Raw genomic sequence first — 19,280 nt, 5'->3', positions numbered from 1 at the left:
TATAAAAAAAACCCCTGATTTGCAGTAGGATTTGCATTTCTGTCAGAGTTCTGATTGCTGAGCTCAGGAAAAACTACAGATAATTTTGAGGTTACAGGTCAAGGGTTTGAGACTGTCTGTTCTTTGTTCATTTTTAAACAATGATCTTCCTTTTCTACAGAACCTTTGCACAACTCCAACTGTGGCAGATGATGTAAGACTTGACCCTGTCTTGTACTAGTTCCTAAAAAAACAGAGTTCTCTGATAGCTGATGCTGGAAAGACACACACACACACACACACACACACACACACACACACACACACAGAGAGAGAGAGAGAGAGAGAGAGAGAGAGAGACAGAGAGAGAGAGACAGAGAGAGACAGAGACAGAGAGACAGAGACAGAGACAGAGAGACAGAGACAGAGAGAGACAGAGAGAATGTAATGAATACACTATCCATTGTCTAGGTGCTCATGGTCACTTGGGAAGGTATGTGGAGAGATGAAATGTTATTTAGGATGCCAACAGTACCACTTATGAAAGCCTAATGGTAGAGTGGACACTCAGAGAGCCCTTGTGTGCTTGAATGCTGATCTGGCAGTAATGGGAGGGCAATAATAATGAAGGTCATAGAGGCCAAATATGAAGTCTGAAACAGTGAGATCATGAATTAGGGGGTGGCCAGTGGGAATATCAGAGATGAGACTCCAAGAAAATTGGCAAACAGAACTTGGTGATAGGATATAGAGAAAAAGGAAAAAAAGAGTCATTTCAAAGTATCTAAGGAACATAGAGAAAATGAGCTCAGAGTGGAAGAAATGGAAAGATTTGCAGAAATGGCAGTTTGGTGGAGGAGAGGGTACATATGGTGTCTTCATACAGTGACTCTGAGGCAAGAGAGAAGAATGAAACACTCAAATGGAATGGTTAAAGTCTGGATGATCAGGGTGGTGATGCATGCCTCTAATCCCAGCACTCAGTAGACTGAGACAAGTGGACCTCTGTGATTTCCAGGCAAGCATGGTGAATTCCAGGCCAATCAGACCTACACAGCAAGACCCTATGTGAAACAGACAAACAAACAAACAAACAAACAAAAAAACATGAAATCTTAGAAGAATTCTGAGGTGAATGGTCAGATTTAGGAATTCCCCAGAATGAGTAGATAGGGAAATTGGAAGTAGAGAAGGGGAAGGGCTGAGTTTTGGTATACTGCTTACCTTGTAAGCATGAGGGTCTGTATTCACATCCTTAACACCAACATTAAAAAAAACAGCTAGGTGTAGTGGTGTATGCTTTTAATCCTAGTACTGAGATAGAGAAGATGGAAGGACCCCTGGAGCTTGCTAGTCAGAAAATGTAACCAAAACTCCTGGTTCAGTGAGAGACCCTGTCTCAAAATACAAAGTGGAGAGCAATGGAGGAAACCACCCAACATTGCCCTCTCACCTCCACATGCGTTTGTGTGCACACACGGGTACATACGTACACACGTAAAATAGAAGTAGAGAAGAATGTTATTATGACTCCCCACCCCTGGGAGCAGGAAAGAAGGAAGGAAACCATCTAAGAAAGCAAGGAAGGAAGAGGCAGAGTGGAGCAGAGGGGAACCAATGGGGTTCAGTATATATGCATTTTCAGAAGGGGTAAAACTTCTCATTCTGGCTTCAGAACTTCTTCCCTCATACAAAAGAGGAAGGTCAGGATTCTAGTGCCCATGGCTATTGTGAATACCAATGTCCGTCATCAGAGGACACTCTTTTCTTCTAGAATATGACATGAGCCACATTAGAAAATAGGCGTTTAAAAAACTATCATGCCTTATTGCATATATGGCTTTTCATGGGCATTTCTTTCAGCCATTTTTAAAAAATGACTACCCTTGTCTCTTGACCCTGTGTTCAAAATAACACAGAGCATTGTCTCATTTTCTCTTGTAGGTACAAGAGCCTGGGAAAAATTCTTCAGTGTGAAAACATCTATAGAGAAGGTCAACGCATTGGTTGTTCCTTTAAACTAACTAAAGTAGATTCCAATTTTGAACAGCACAGCATTCAAATAATGGTCAAGGATAATGCTGGGAAAATTAGGCCATCCTTCAAAATAGTGTCTTTAACTTCCTGTGGTAAGTTTTCAAAGCCCTCTTGGACAACATGGATAAAAGGTTGTCCCATATTTTGAATAGTTAAAACAAATAATTAAAGATGATAATTTTCAGCCTGAAGATCTTTCTGAAACAAGAGACTGTATTTATATAAGCTTTTTTTGATAGATGTTTTCAAGAAGCAAATTGGAAATGGTGAGTACCTCATGCTTCCTTCTTGTTGACTTCGAAACAGGCAGAGACTTAGGGCAATCAGTTGTACAGCCAAGATTGGAACCTGGCTGTCTAATTCAAAGATCTTGTTTCACTTTGATCCTCTGGAGGATATGCTCATCTGATCATATAGTCCCTGAATAATCTTTTGGCTAGAAAAACTTCTCAGGAGTATTACTAGAATACTTCTCGTAATGCTGGGGATGGAGTTCAGGACTTTGCGAATGCTAAGCAATGCTCTACCGCTGAACTATATACACTCACCACCATATTCAAAATATTTAACTTCATGTGGCACATGTATTGATCAGTCATAATGTGTAGGCCAACCATATTTGACTGTATTGCCTAACAGGTCAGTAGTAGTTTGCCTCTCTGTTACTTTCATAAAACAGTGGTCAAAACCAGGGAAAGGGTTTATTTGTCTTACATTTCCATGACACAGACCACTATTGAAGGAAGCTGAGGCAGGAGCTCAAGGCAGGAAACTGGAGGAAGGACTCAAGCAGAGACCATGGATGAAGGCTGATTACTGGCTTGCTCCCTTTGGCTTGCTCAGCTTGCTCAGAGGTGGGACTGCTCACAGTGAGCTAGATCCTGCCACATCAATCAGCAATCTACAAAGTGCCCTTACATATGTGCCTGCAGGTCTATCTGATAGAGACAGTCCCTTTTCCCAGGTGACTCCAGTTTGTTTCAACTTGACAAAAGTTTAACCAGCACAATTAACCAGCACAAGGCTTGAACAACACTTATTTGGTTGAAGACTTAGCGCCTCCTTTTGCCAAGGCAAATAGACCCTTTTTGGGTGTTTCCTTATTTGTAAAATGGAATATATCATTCCCTTAAGAGCCAAAAGACATGAGGCATCTAAAGGCATTTTGTAAATCTCCAAAGTAAAATAATATCAGTATATTAGTTTGCTTGTTGTAGTAACCTACAAGGGAGCTCAGATTCTGGCTAAATGAGAAGTGGATGATTAATAGAAAAAAAATAGGCACCATTTGACAAAGGCTTGTCTAGACCTGTAAGCAGAACACTAGTTCCCACTCCTCCAGATAGTCTTGGAAGTCAACTGTAGCAGGGGACCAAAGGCAGCCTAGTTTGTAGGCCAAGAGAGTGAAGTCAGGCTAGTTTATCACATGGGGGTGGCTAAAGTAAAGCTGTCCTTCCTCTTGTTTGGCAGACTATCTTAGGAAGGGTTTTAAGGTTTTACTGTTCTTTCTGGAATTAATGGTGACATAAAAATTCTTGACAAGAAGTTGGCCTCTATGTTTTCTGTTAATTACCCATTATTTTCTGTTCCTTATTCTTAACTATAGTTCACACCTGCAAAAGTAACCTGAACTGGCTAATGCTTTCAAAATACTTTGTTCTTAATTGGGATTGTAATCATACAATGCTAAGTTTACCACCATCATCTTACATGCACAGTAGTGTTAAGTATATTCATATTGCTGTACAGCAGATCTCTACAAGAGATTCTTTTCTTTTTTTTTCATTTTGAGATGGGGTTTCTCTGTGTAACAGCCCTGGCTATTCTGGAACTCACTCTGTAGACCAGGCTGGCCTCAAACTCACAGAGATCCACATGCCTCTGCCTCCCAAGTGCTGGGATTAAAGGTGTGTGCCACCAATGCCCAGCGTCTATGTTTTTCATCATTCAAAGGTGCCATTATACTATTAAACATTAATTCTGCTTGCCCACAGCTCTTAGCAGCACTCTTCTGCTTTCTGTCTCTTTGACAATAGCTACTTTAGCATTTCACATGAATACAATCATAGCACTTGTCTTTTCTAGATTGGCTTGTTTTGCTTAACAAAATGTTCTCAAAGTGCAGCCATGTTACAGCCTACAGTGGAGAGCAGAGTATTTTTGAAATTGTGGTCTTGGATTGGCATCAGTGAGGGAGAGCTAGAGAAGCCTCGTGTACCAGTATTTTCTTACCGGTGTAGTGGAAGCACATCTGCACCCAAGAACTCCTTTGCTTTATTCTCTGTGTGGCGGCTAGATGTCCTGATTCTACCTTGACTGTTTGCTGACTAGACTCAGATCAGAGTTCATGTCATTTACCAGAGAACCCCAAAGGCTCTCCTTAAATCCATTTTACTGGGCAGTTTTAAATACACTTCCTCTGCTAATTGTGGCTAATCAGAAATTCTCAAACTCTATATCAGATCATGTGAAGCCATTAAAAGCTATCAGCCCTATTTTGATTTCACTTTGTGAACCTTCATTATCCAGTTTACATATATAATCATATCTTATATACATGTAATTTAATAAACTTGTAGAAACTAATTTTCTTTCTTCTATCTTTCAGTGAAACCTGGTCCTCCACATATTAAACATCTTTTCTTCAAAAATGATGCCTTATTTGTGCAGTGGAAGAATCCACAGAATTTTAGTAGCAGATGCTTATCTTCTGAAGTAGAAGTCAATAGCAGCCAGACTCAACTCCAGTCTCCTTTCTCTGTAAGTTTTCTTAGAATATATCACTCAAATAATAAGGAAATGTAGCTCTTAACATTTGTCAACAGATAATGATGATAATAAAGTTAAAAAAGAAGGCATATTGCAAGTTTTGAAGGTTTACAGTAGTATTGGCTGCAGAGTTTAAGTTGCTTAAAGCATTGCTGTTGTCTGCCATGTACCAGACACCTTTGCTTGCTACAGCTGTAAGACAAGCATGTTTCTCTTTTTTTCTTCTTCTTCACAGAGATTACTGATTGGAAAATGTATGTGAATTAGTAAACTAATTGCACAGTGTGAGTATTATGAAAAAAAGAAAGAAGAATAAGTAGAATGACTAGATGGGCTTGAGGAAATATTAGCCAGGGAAGTCACATAAAATAATGACATTTGATATGAGAGCAGAATGCTTAGCAGGAGCTAGATATATGAGGAATTGGGGTTAGAAAGAACAGCAGATTTAAAAAAAAACCTGAGTCAATAAAGAGCTTGACATGTAGTTGAAAACAGAGGGGGCAGGTGTGGCCAAAACATGATAGGAAAGATGTCTAAGTAATAGGCAGAGATAAAAATCATGCAGGTATGTAGATGCCTTGGAAAAGACATTCTGTTTTCTTGGAGTTTAGGGAAGCCATGTAGTCAAATTGGAATGGTCAGTGTTTCTTGGATTACACACATGTCTGCTGTCCAAAAACCAATGTAAGACATACAAATTAAAAGTCTCTGTGGGGCCTTCACCAGAATATGGTGTAACCCTAGGGCATCAGTCCCATTATTTGATTTAAAGTTTTATAGATTCTTGGAAGATTTTGTTTCTTTGCCTATTAAATTTTAAGCGGAGGGGGAGGCTGGTGTGATAGCTCAATGGTTTGCTGCTAAGCCTAATGACCTGTGTTCAGTCTTTGGGATCCACATGGGTAGAAAGAGAGAACCAACTCCTGCAAAGTTTTCCTTTGACCTCCACATGTATGCCATAGCAGTCATACATGCACATGTGCGCACATGCGCGGACACACACTACATATAATATCTAAAAAACCTCTTTTGGGTCCAGATTTAAAATCAGACTACTCTAGGTGTGTATTTCCATAAGGTGGCGCCTCAAGACCACGGAGAGTGGACCATTCACTCTCTTGTTTGCTACCTGCCTGGGTCCTTTGTACATTTGCGTTTTTAGAGGTTCTATATTAAAGTGTGTTAGTGGCTTTTAAAGGAGCCTGGTATCTTGCACATGGGTAAAATTTCTGGGTCCATGATGGAACTCTCAAAAGGCTTTTTAAAATAAGTCAGTGTTGATATTCTCTAACACCACAGGGAGTGCCCAGCTCCACAGCAGAACAGAGTCCTTCAGGGTGTTTGCAGATGGAACTGTATAGTGATAGGAAGTGATTGTTAGTGTTAGAAAGTGTGGTGTCCCCATACGAAAAGTAGTGATTTCTGTATGGGGGAGAAGAGGATGTTTAGTCTGACAACAAAGGGAGTATTTTGATCACTCCAGCCTTTACCCTCCCCGGATGCTTCTGTGTGAAATGCTGAGGCATGTCCTGCTTCTCTGAACTCATTTAGCCTCTCAGTTATGCCCTACTGTTTAAAACCTGATCACACTTATGCCTCTTGTCTCCACTGAAAGTATACAGCAGGCGTTGGGTAGTGTCGACTTTGTTCTGTTCTTGGTACTAACAGCAGCTTCTATGCACCGAATGTTGACTACTTAGTAGGTATATTAGTGAGCACTTTCTGTTAATTCTCTCATTTAGAAATCACACTAAGCACAGGGACCTATGTCCTGTTATTTGAGCACCACCCTCCCCCTGCTTTTTTTTTTTTTTTTGAGACAAGTGTTTCTTTGTGTAGCTTTGGAGTCTGTCCTGGAACTCACTCTGTGGACCAGGCTGGCCTTGAACTCACAGAGATCTGCCTGGCTCTGCCTTCCAGGTGCTGGGATTAAAGGCGTGCACCAACACTGCCTGGCCTTGAGCCCTGTTTTACATTGGGAAAGTTTAGGTACACCTAAGGCCATATTTCTAGTAAAGGAAAGAGTCACGATTAAGCAAAAGGATCTAGAGAGATGGTCCAGTGGTTAAGAGCACTGGCTGCTTTTCTGGAAGGCTCAGGTTTGATTCTCAGCACCCACATAGTGGCTCAAGACTGGCTGTAACTCCAGTTCCAGGAATTTGATGCCATCTTCTGGCTTCTGCAGGCACCATGTAGCATACATGCAGGCAAAATGCTCATGTGTAAAATAAAAACTGAAAAAGATGGAAGCAAAAGTCTTAACCCCAAGTGTGTGTTTTTAACCACTGGAGATCACCTTACTACTTCTCGTAATAGTACTAACTACCATTTATCAACTGTCTAGGATAAGCTACAAAGATACTCATCTAAGGGCTTCTGATGTAGTAGCTCATAATAACCCATGAAATTAGTATTATTGGAACACACTTTTTTGATAAACTGAGGCTGAAGAAAGATTAAGTAACTTTCACACAGCTTATAAATCAATATGACCTCAGAGGTCAGTCTCTGTGTCTTCAACTTGGACCAAGATTACTTGATACAATGCTATGCACAAATCATCATTAAATAAAGGCTAAGTCTATAGTTCAGTGGAAGAACCCTTGCCTAGCATGCTTGGGGCCCTAGGTTCAATCCCTAGTCCTTAAAAACCACACTAATTAAAGTCTTGTTGAATTTATATATATGTACAAAACTTCTGAACTAAGGAAGACATGTACACCATGGACTTTATATACATTGACCGGACTACAGTCTATTTGGAATTACTCTGTTTATGTGCTTGAGTTTAATGCTTTTCTTTAAGCAGATGTTCACCAGCTGCTTCCTCCCTAAAATGTCATCATCTCCTTGTGTGCTAATTTTGAGCTTTGCTGATTAGCCCCTTCTTTTTCTTTCCGAAAGATTACTTGAGGAGTTGTTTGTTGGGTTTGCAGGCCGGGGGAATGGGTAAACTGGATCGTGAACTCCTACCATCATATGGGGGTGGGTGAGTTATAGTCAGAGGTAGCTTAGAACAGAATCCTGAAATAAGGTAGGAATTGTTTTCTATGCCCACCTCTTCCCTGGAAACAGTTTACTGGGTACTCTGTGCCATTGTTTTTCCCCTTTCAGAGGTAAGAGCAGCTGCTGACCCATACATGAGGATTTACAGGGGAACAAGAGCCCAGACTTAATCTACACAGTGATTTGCTGGTTTTGGCATTCGTATGTTTGGGAAATGGTCCAAGAAAGAAGTGACATCAGTCTACAGCTTGATCTCTCAAGTGGCACTTGACACTTGTGATTTCCCAGAAGGCCAGTGGTTCCAGAAATAGGACACTGAGGCCACATGCTTTTTCTCTGCCTGTGTATGAACTACTGAAATGATAGTCTTTCCTCATTCTGGTGGCCTTCTAGCTCTTCAGAAATGCTGGTATGGACTATGTGGTGAATGGCATTGAGTGCCAAATTAATAGCGGTATATTGTGGTCTTTGCTCCATGTTTAAAAGTTTCTTTGACAGGAGTTGGAGAGATGGCTCAGCGGTCAAGAGCACTGGCTGCTCTTCCAGAGGACTGGGGTTCAATTCCCAACACCCACATGGCGGCTCACAGCTGTCTGTAACTCTTGTTCCAGGAGATCCAATATCCTCACAGAGGCACACCACACGTGTAGGCAAAACACAAGGGCACACAAAATAAAACCAAATTATTAAAAGTTTTTAAAAGGTTTCTTAGACAGAGGTTTGACTATTAAGACTAAGTAACAGATTTTCATGCTTGATTTTTTTTTTTTACTGTTTTTGAAAAAAATTCAAATTTATTTCTTAGGCTCTCAACAAGGGTGACTAGTCTCTCTTAAAAATTTGTAAAGGAGGGTAAAGAAATGGCTCAGTGGTTAAACCCACCTATTGCTCTTGTAGAGGACCTGTGTTCAACTCCCAACCCCTACATGGTAGAATCAGAACTGTCAGAAACTTCTAGAGAATCCAACACTCTCTTCTGACTTCTGCTGGCTCTGCCCATAGATGGTGCACATACATACACTCAGACAAGTATATTAAATAAACATTTTAAATTTTTTTTGTAATGGAATATAATTCACTCTAGAAAAAAGTACATAAGTCATGATGTACATGTCAACATTTTTTCATAAGTTACTTTTATTTATTTGGTTTGTTCATTTTGTTTTTAGGAAACAGAGTCTCATGTAGCTGGTCTCAAGCTCACTGTGGAGCTGAAGCTGGCCTTGAACTCCTGGCAGTCCTGCCTTTGCCTTCCAAGTGCTGAAATTATAGGCATGTACTTGTCCAAACAGCTTCAGAAATGAATTTTACCTGTATAGCCAACACCGTAGAAGCCCCCTCATTATCTCTTCTAGGTGCTGTACGCCTAAGGGAAACCTGTTATCAAGACTTCCAATCTTCTAGTTTTGTTTTGTTGCCACCGTTTAAGCTTTCTCAGACATGCCAGCCATGACTCTAGTCCCAGCTACTCAGAGGCCTGAGAGGAGAATAGCTTGCCCAGGGGGTTGAGATCAACCTAGGCAATGGAGCAAGTTTCTGTCTCTGTATGTCTCTTTCTCTCTCTCAACCAATAAATTCTTTCTATAAATAGAATTATGGAGAATATATTTGAACAGCAGCTCTGCTCACCGTTATAACACCAATGCCAGAACATATTTTGGGGTTTGTCTTCTTTCATTCAACATAAAGTTTACAAGATTTTTCCCAATAGTTGTAGGTGGTTAATTCTCATTATATGCATCTATGCATCCCTTTGTGTGACTGTATCACTTTCTACTAATGGATTTTCTCACTGACTTGGCAAGTTTCCAGTTTAAGCTATTAGGAATAGAGTTTACAAACATTTGTATACCTGTCTCCTGGTGTGCAAGAGCATAACTCTCTGTGGTCATGCCTCTGTTTATGTGGGGGTGGGGGCTGTCAAAAGGTTATGTATGATTGCCTCTAGTAGAAAATGACAATTTTTCCAAATGTTTGTGCCAATCTACACATTTAACAGAAATTGAGAGTTGCAGGCACCTCGTGACCCATCAACACTTGATATTGTCTAGGAAGTATGTATATCGTTGTTTCTATTTCATTTGCAGTTCCCTGATGACCAATGAAGTTAAGAACTTTTTCTGCCCATGTGCATACCTTCTTGTGAATTGCCTCTTTGGGTCATTTTCCAGTTCTCCTATTGAGCTGTCTTTCATTAATATGTAGAGGACAAATGTATTCACAGCCTTTGTTAGAGATTGCGTGTTTTCTTCTTCTCTGCATTTCCTGCTTGTTTCCTTAATAGGTTGTGGTTTTCAGTTTTAACACTTTATAAAATATTTATTTATGGTTCATGAGTGCTGCTTAACGTCTTTTCCTCTTTCAAAGTTATGAAGATGGTTCATCTGGTGGCTTGCTATATTTATGTGTTTATATCTGTTCATTTTTTTCCTGTTCATTTATGTGTGGTGTGGGTGTGTGTTTGCATGTGTGTGGAGGTTTGAGGTTGACTTTATTCATTGAAAATGATACTTTCTCAGTCAAACCTAGAGCTCACTGATATAGATTATTTCCAGATTGCTAGGGACAATCCTTTTTCTCCATCTTTCTAGAGCTGGAATTATAGGTGGATGCCACATGCACCCAGCCAGTGTTCCATGTGCTCTGCTGATCTGAACTCTAGTCCTTGTGCTCAAATGGTGAGCACTTAACCATTGAGCCATCTACCCAGTCTCTTTGTTCATTTATTGACATCTGCAGCATACTTGAAATTGGTCTCGTGAATAGTGTGAGGTAGAGGGAAAGAATTTTTTCTTCCCAGGCATATGTAATATACACAGCACTGCTTAATAAAAAGAGCAGCATTTCTCCACTGTACAAATTTCTCTTTTATTTCTTTAAATTTTACGATTTTTATTTATGTGTGGTATGTGTGACTCTGTACGGGTATGTGCATATGAATGAAGGTGCCAGAGGTGTTAGAGTTCCTGGAACTGGAGTTATAGACTGTTGCGGCCTGCCTAACATGGGTATTGGGAACCAAACTTTGGTCCTCTGAGACATCTCTCCAGCCCACATGTTCTTTTCACAGGATGTAAGGAAAGCTTGTTAGAAGTCGCTAAAAGACATAAAACATTTTTTTTTTAATTTTGGAACTCATTTTTTTCAAGGTTGGGGAAGACAAATGCCAGAATTCAGGATCTGAAAGAAATATGGAGGTCAGTAAATTCAGCTTTTGTTATTTGGGCTTGGACACCAAGTAACTGAGGGTGGGGAAGGTCAGGCACAGTGTAAATTTGAAATGCTCAGTGAAAAGCAAACTGTTTTGTTCTGTGGGTTATTGCCAGTGTTTTTCAGGAGTCAAAGTCAGATAATCTGAATTGTAATCCAAGTTTTAATCACATACAGAATTTTGCCAATTATTATAATTCAACAGCAGAGCTAAAGGGGATAAGCTGATAATATTTTTTGTGCATTTCTACTTTATATCGAAGGGTACAAGTTGTTTCATACTCCCTGGTGTTCTTCCTGATGCTGTCTACACAGTCAGAGTAAGAATCAAAACAAACAAGTTATGCTTTGATGACAATCAGCTGTGGAGTAATTGGAGCGAAGCGCTGAGTATAGGTAAGAGAGCACACTGTTATTACAGTGTAAAACACTGAGGGCTGGAAACTAAGTGGAAGCACAAAATCGATCGCGAAAAGGGGCTGCCATTCTTTCTTGATGCCAGAGAGTATTTATAATGCACATTTCCTTTCCATTTAATTGCTGTCAAATCACCCAGGGTTAATGGACAACCTACAGTTCTTTAGGAGGCCACAATCCACAGGGTGCTATTCTTACCTCTGCCCCATCTCCATCTTTATCAGCAACCGGAACAAAATCACAGAAGGCAGGCACCATCAAATCTTCAGGTTGCACCATGCCAGCGAACTCTCCTGGATGCTAGTTGATAGACTCAGGAGTGACTTGGTGGTGTTTAATAAAGATTAGCCTTGTTAGTAGCTAGGCTGAGCAGGCCATGCTCAAATAAAGGATGAGAAAGACCTGTTTGAATTGTGGGGTTGAATGCCAGAGAAAATGCATGTGCAGTCTTGGATAGTCGTGCTGGTGTAGCTCCCAGGTCATATGGGTAGTGTTGCAGGGTGGGGCATCAGTGGTCCGTCCCCGTTAGAAGTATGAAGTAGGGCTGAGGACATGGCTCATTTGGTAAAGTGTTTACTGTGTAAGCATTAGGACCTAAGTTCAATCCCTAGCACCCACTTCCAAAAAGTTTAGGATAGTGGTACTCACTTGTAATCCCAGTACTCAGGAAGTAGGGGCAGGAGGATTCCTGGGCTTGCTGGCCAGCTAATCTAGCTGAAATTGGTGAGCTTCAGGTTTAGTGAGGGACTCTGTCTTTAAAAATAAGGTACAGCCGGGTGGTGGTGGCGCGCAGGCCTTTAATCCCAGCACTCGGGAGGCAGAGGCAGGCAGATCTCTGTGAGTTCGAGGCCAGCCTGGTCTCCAAAGCGAGTTCCAGGAAAGGCACAAAGCTACACAGAGAAACCCTGTCTCGAAAACAAACAAACAAATAAAAAAAAATAAAAATAAGGTACAAAGCAATAGAGGAAGACACCTGACATTAACTCTGGTTCCTACTTACTTAAACATTTGCACTTCACATGCAAACACACACACACACACACACACACACACACAGTATGTGGTAACACCTTTCCCAGTCTGTGTGGAGTATCACATTGTAGGAGATACAATGACTGACTGGCATCTGTCATTGAAAGGGTAATGAGGATGTTGAAGAACCTCAAAATGTCTATGGAAGTGTACATGAAGTAACTTTGAGAAGGCATAGCTGTTGAATTCTTACATTTAAATCATTGCTAGGTGGAAGAGGAATTTGTCTTTTCTTTTGGTGGCCACTAGGGGCAATATAGAACCAAAATGAGACAGCTGTTAAAAGAGTCATAGGAATGGGTTTTTGAAGAATGTCATTCTGTATTCATTGAGAGACTGAACAAGCTGTATGTCAGATATGGTTGTATTAGTTATCTGTTGTTACAGAACAAAGTACACCAACCCTATCTAAGAATGGTGGCTAATAGCTGTAATTCCAGTACTCAAGGGGTCGAGGCAGGGAGATGGGCATGAGTTTGAGGCCAGCCATGGCTGCATGGTGACTCGTAAATCAGCCTGGGCTACAGTGTGAGACTCTGTCTCAAGAATAAAATAAAAAAAAAAGAAAAACAAAACAAATTGACACCAAACTTTAATAGCTTACAATAGCAGATACCTCCCACATGCCAGTTTCTCTAGGTCAGGAGACTAGTGTAGTTTAGCTAGCAGCTTCACATGGTTGCATTAGGACTGCTTGACAGAGACTGGAGAGTATCCCAGTATCCCACTTCTGGGCATACTGAAGGGGAAGAAAAGAAGAAGAAGAAGAAGAGGTTGCGCAGAGAGACACTAAGGGGAAAGTCGTGTGAAGATGATATGGTACCAGACATAGAGGAGAGGCACTCTTTAGAATCATAATGGTGGTAGTTGTTAGAATTTATTTAAGTGTTCAGTAGTGGGCAGTAGGAAGGTACGATAGTGAGTCTTTAAGTAAACAGTAAGAAAAGACAGTCAAGCTGGACAGTGGTGGCGCACGCCTTTTCCTAGCACTTGGGAGGCAGAGGCAGGCAGATCTTTGTGAGTTCAAGGCTGGTCTGATCTACAGAACGAGTTCCAGGACAGAGCTGTTACACAGAGAAACCCTGTCTTGAAAAACAACAACAAAAAAAAGGAAAGAAAGGACAGTCATTGTTAATAGAGTTAATAGATATGGAGTTTTTTTTATTTAATACTGTCTAAAACAATTTAGGATGCCCTGGTTGAAAACAACCCTTAAGGTCTTTACTCATCTAGAAAGCTCAGGCACCAGAGCAGGATAATTATTCAAACTATTATAAGATAATTGAAGAATTTGAGGAAAATGGGTTGAGGCATAGGAAAGAAATATCTGCTCTTACTAGCAAATAGAATTGTCGCCTGCTTCATTACGAAAAAGAGCTTGTAGATCTCATGTCTTCGCGCTTTCTTTCTTTCTATTGCGTAGGTAAGGAGCCGAACTCCACATTCTACATAACCATGTTACTCATCATTCCAGTCATTGTTGCAGGGGCAATCACTGTCCTCCTTCTTTACCTGAAAAGGTAAGTCACCTGCCCAGGCAGGTTTGACAGTTCCTGCTAGCCTGGGTGCTATGCTTATTACTCTTTATGCTGGGGGGTTGTTTGCCTCATATTTTTTGCACAATTGCAATCATGCGTGACTTTTGCCAAAATGACAGGCAAATCATTGTGCCCATTTTTGTGGTGAAGGAAACATCAAGTGAATTTCCCACAGCACTACTCTGGCATGGCCCCGACACCTCATGCAGCCTTGAGGCAGGGGGAAGGGCTTGGACTTGCCTCTACTGGATGTGCCTCCCCATGGGAGGCCTTGCCTTCTTGTGGGGAGGAGTGGGGCGTGTGTTGGGAGGGGGAGGCTGGGGGCACTGGAGGAGGGAAGAGGGGGATTTTCGATTAGTGTGTAAAATGAATGGAAAATTTTTCTTAATAAAAAAAGGAGGGGAAAAAAGCATTGCTAAATAGTCCCTGTGCTATGTACATTGACTCTTTTCAGTACCTGATTTATCCACAGTTAGTAGACAACTCTTGGAATGAGCTTTTAGAAATAGGAGATTAAGGGGGCTAACAAGACATCTCATTGGGTAAAGGCACTTACCGAACAAGCTTGGTGATGTAAGTTTGACCCCTGGGACCCATGTAAATGTTTGAGGAAAGAACCATTTCTACAACGTTGTCCTCTGACCTTTATATGTGCACAGTGGCATGTTCACACATGTGTGTTCCCCCCAGACCTCATGCACAATTAAAAATAAAAAGAAGCTGGGTCCAGGAGTGGAGCTCAGTGGTAGGACATGCAGTTAGCATGCCCAAGACTCTGGTTCAATTTCCAGCACCAACCAAAAAAAAAAATAAAAGAAAGAAAAGAAAATAAGAAGCGGAATCTATTGCTAATAAAACGGCTTATCAAGTGTTAGTGCAAAGCATGCTGCTACTTGATGCCACGGGAAAGAAAACTCTACCAGATTATCCCTAACATATGCTATTCATTCCTTAAGAGTGCTTTTATTGCTGAGCATGGTGGTGCACACCTGTAATCCCAACACTTGGGAGGTGGGGGAACGGAGAAGCAGGAGTTTAAGTATTCTTAGCTACACACTGAACTCAAGGCCACCATCAGCTCTGTGAGACCCTGTGTTAAAAAAGAGAAAGGATGTTTTATTTCTCTTTACCAGTATAGAGGTGCTTGCTGCTCTTATAGTTAATACTCAGGATTGGAATGAAAGTATTGATCTGGGCCCAGAACCAAAGCTTTAGCCTTATTTCAACATTATATGTTAGATATCCATTTATATGCTAGCTACTATTCAAAGTGCCAGGTTTATGGCAGTGAATAGAACATAGGCTATATCTATATTTCTATAGTGGATAGTACACATACATAGTAGCAAATCAGGTCGGCAGGAGGTAGAGGTAGGCAGTGATAGGAGACTCATTTCAATAAGGTGACCAGTGACGTCCTCTCCAAGAAGATGATCATTTAATGATAGACTCATAAAATAAAGGCATGAGCCATTCAAATATTTGTCCAGACCAAGGGAAAAACAAGTACCAAGACTCAGGGCCTGAAATGAAACTTGTCATGTGTGGCTAGAAGAGACAGGGTGAGGGAGAGTGGCCAGAGATGAGGCTGGAGAAGCTTTCAGATAGGACCAGGTAGGTATGGTAAGAGACCTTGGAATACCCTAAGCAGAGGATTTGTGTGGTCTGATGTACTGTTATGTATAGGATAATATCACTATTAAAGACTTTGTTTGGGCAAGAGTAAAAGCAGGTATGTTAGATAAAGGGCATTAATGTCTGGAAGGAAGCATGAAAGAACAGTCTGTATTTTTTTGTTTTTTTGGTTGTTTGTTTATTTTTTTTGTTTTGAGACAGGTTCTTACTATGTTGCCTTGGCTGGCCTGGAATTGTTTTTGTAGATCAGGCTGGCTTTGAACTCACAGAGATCCATTTGTCTCTGTCTCCTGAGTGCTGGGGTTAAAGACATATTGAAAGCGATCTGTACTAGAGGTTTAGGCACAGAGGAAGAAGTGGTTAGATCAGTGTGGGATATATTTTGAATGCCCAAATTAACAAGAATTGATGATGGCTAATAACTTATGAGGTATTAGGGAACGAGGGAAATTAAACATTCCAGAGTTTGGCCTTGAACAGCTGAGTGTCAGTGACATTTCTCAAAATAGGAAAAAACTATGAGGAGAGCTACTTTTGAGAGAAAGGGCAGGATTTCAGTTTTTAAGTCATTGTTAGAGATGCCTACTAAGTATCCAAGTAGATGTGAACAGTAGACAGAAGTATACATGGACCTGGACTTTAAGGAAGAGCTCTAAGGTAGAGATGACATTTGGGGAGTCATGTCATGGAATAGGTTTAAACTGACTAAAGCAAGCACTTAGACGGAGATTCAGGAAGACATAGGACAAAACCATAGGGTACACCTGGAGACACACCCTGAGAGGTGAGGCAGGCCCACAAGAAAGAGAGGAGAGGAGGGGCCTGAGGATGTGCCTAGGCAGAAGCCCACTTGTCTGGCATGTGTGTATCACTGGGATTGAAAAATTGGGAGCAGTAAAGAATGATCAGATTTTGGCTGTGTGAAGTGGTGCATGCCTGTAATCCTAGCACTTGGGAGGTACAGACAAAAGAATCAGGAGTTCAAGGCCAGCCTGAGCTGTATATCAAGTTTGTGGACAGCTTGAGCAACATGAGATGTTGTTAAAGGCAAAAACCAAACAGCCAAACAAACAAAAAATAGCAACAAAAAAACAAGAGATTTTTTTCACAGTGCTGAGCATTGAACCTAAGCTCTTGAATGTGCTGTAAGCAAGCACTCTAACCACTAAGCCATACCCCCAACCCACTTCTTATTAAGACAGGCTCTAAGTTACTTAGGCTGGCCTTAAACTTACTCTATAGCTCAGGCAGGATTTGAACTTAACGACCCTCCTGACTCAAGCTCCTGAGTAGCTGAGGTTACAGGTCTGTGCCATTAGACTAATATATATACTCTCAAAATTATAAAAAGAAAACTTCTTATCTGTTGAAATTATCCCCCATTATTTTATTTTAATTTTGAGACAGGACCTCACAATGTAGCCATGGCTGGTCTGGAATTCTCTATGTAGACCAGGCTGGCCTTGAACTCACAGAGATCCACCCACTTCTGCCTTCTGAGTGCTGGGATTAAAGATGGGTGTCACCGTGCCCAGCCCTCATTATTTTTAAGCTATATAAGTAATTTAAGTTGGTGCCTTATTTCCTCTATGCAGATTTGGTACTCTTAGGACACTGATTTCCCATAGCCATTTAAACATGTTTTTCACAATTCCCTCATTACTAAAGGTGGCTTACTAAAAGTGACTTGTGTACTGTGACTTTTGCATGCCTATTTTTTATATAGCTGTCTTTTAGGTGAGAGACTCATGCACTAGAAGGTCTGATAAAAAAAATCTCTTTTCTTAAAGGCTCAAGATCATTATATTTCCTCCAATTCCTGATCCTGGCAAGATTTTTAAAGAAATGTTTGGAGACCAGAATGATGACACCCTGGTAAGCACTGCCTCCATGGGGGATTGTAATAGGGTATGAAATTTGGAAAACATATGGTGCACATAATGTGAAATTGATTATTCCAACCATTTTAAGTATATAGTTCAGTACCCTCCAACACATTTTCTGTGTTTTATAACCACCATCAGTATCTACTTCTAGATCTTGCTCATCATCCTTGGCGGAAACTGTACCTCACCAAACACTAACTTCTTGTTCTCTTATCCTTCCCTCCCCCCAGCAACTACTATTCTGTGTTCTGCTCTGTGTATCTGTCTATTCTAGGTTATCTCATATATGTGGAATCATGCAATATTTGTCTCACTGAGTTTGGTTTGTTTTATTTAGCATCATGTTTTCAAGGTTTAACATTTTGTATCATGTATCAGAATTCTTCAGATTGGTCATTGTATGTATACATGCATTTGTTGGGGGAGTTGCACATGTTGAGGCCAGAGGAAGATTTTGGGAGGGGGGCTTACTCTATCAATCTCTGCCTTATACCTTTGCAAAAGGGATCACCACTGAACCTGAAGTGAGGCTGGTGGGCAACAGGTGATCCCCCTGTCTCTGCCCTCCACAGCACTGGGGTTACACGCATCATCAGCCATGCCCATTTTTTTTAAATGGATGTTTATGTTTCAAACTCAGATCCTCATGTTTACTCAGCAAATTGTCTCATCTAATGAGCCACCTCCCCAGACCAAACTTGGTTATTTTAGACTACATGTGATCTAAACGATGAAAGAGTTGATTTAAAATATTGGATATCTGGCCAAGCATACAAGCTAAGAAATTTTCAGAACACCCTGTCTGTCTCAGGTCGCTGGACTCTGTTGTCTTTTTGAGGAATGAGGTCTAAACACACAGGAGGAAGAGCCTTCTTTGGAAAAATAACCTAATGGGCAGCCTTCAACTTTTAGATACTTTTTAAATGTTGATGAGGTAAATATAGATAGGGTTAATAGTTACGATGTACTTGATTCATACAGTTTCATTAGAAAGCTGGACCCTAAGCACATAGAAAGAGAACAGACCCACCCCAACTGTTGGTTTCCTGCAGACTTTCATGCTACACCCTATGGGTGGAGACTTAAGACGTGGGAACACAAGAGTTTGAGGTTTCTGTGATAAATGCATTTACTCTAATGAGATAATGAAGAACATGTATGAAATAAATATTAATAGCACTGTAGATAGCCTAAATTAGTAATAACAGGCATAGGGCAGTTCATTTAGAGAAGCACTGTAGTGTACTAGATAATAGCCTGGGTTCTGGAGTCACAATGTCTGGATTCAGATATCCACTGTGTCATTTACTGTCTTTTTGACCTTAGGTCACTTGCTTAGCCTTTCTGTAACTTGGTTTTCCCATTTATAAAGTGGTAGTAGGAGTAGCACCTGTCTCATGTGGATTAAATCCATATAGAGCACAATAACAATAAAAACTAGTTAGCATGCCTCACACTTTAGACATGCTTAATGCATGTTAGCAACGAGTAGTGATTTTGACAATAATATGAATTTATTGTTGGCTCTCATAATAACAGATTACTCATACTGGCAATGATGCTATTCGGCTAGGGACAGGAAGTAGGGAGGCTGACAGGCTATCAGAGAAGGATTCTTGTGGAGCACTTTAATTTTTTTAAAAGGAGATCACTTTTGTAGAGAGTGGTAATGCCCAGGCCAGGGTACTGCTGAGGAGGTAGGTCCAGCAGTCTACAAGAGAGATTGTATAGCATGGGTAAGGTTAGTGTGGCAACTAGTGGTCCTTTA

At 40.8% G+C, this 19,280-nt stretch overlaps 1 protein-coding gene across 1 annotated transcript in view; it reads left to right on the top strand.

The window, feature by feature from the left end:
- Il13ra1 (interleukin 13 receptor subunit alpha 1) overlaps positions 1-19,280 on the top strand; it is a 62,460-nt gene that overhangs the window by 28,025 nt on the left and 15,155 nt on the right. Inside the window, exons 5-10 of the mRNA XM_006992961.4 lie at positions 1,924-2,108; positions 4,625-4,776; positions 10,944-10,991; positions 11,268-11,400; positions 13,877-13,973; positions 17,417-17,501. Of these exons, the coding sequence (XP_006993023.1) occupies positions 1,924-2,108; positions 4,625-4,776; positions 10,944-10,991; positions 11,268-11,400; positions 13,877-13,973; positions 17,417-17,501 (700 nt within the window). The remainder of the gene's footprint in view (positions 1-1,923; positions 2,109-4,624; positions 4,777-10,943; positions 10,992-11,267; positions 11,401-13,876; positions 13,974-17,416; positions 17,502-19,280) is intronic.

This window comes from Peromyscus maniculatus, chromosome X (genome assembly GCF_049852395.1).
Source record: "Peromyscus maniculatus bairdii isolate BWxNUB_F1_BW_parent chromosome X, HU_Pman_BW_mat_3.1, whole genome shotgun sequence".
NCBI lineage: Eukaryota > Metazoa > Chordata > Mammalia > Rodentia > Cricetidae > Peromyscus > Peromyscus maniculatus.
The sequence above is the reverse complement of the archived record's forward strand: the minus strand, read 5'-3'. Positions and strand labels throughout refer to the sequence as shown.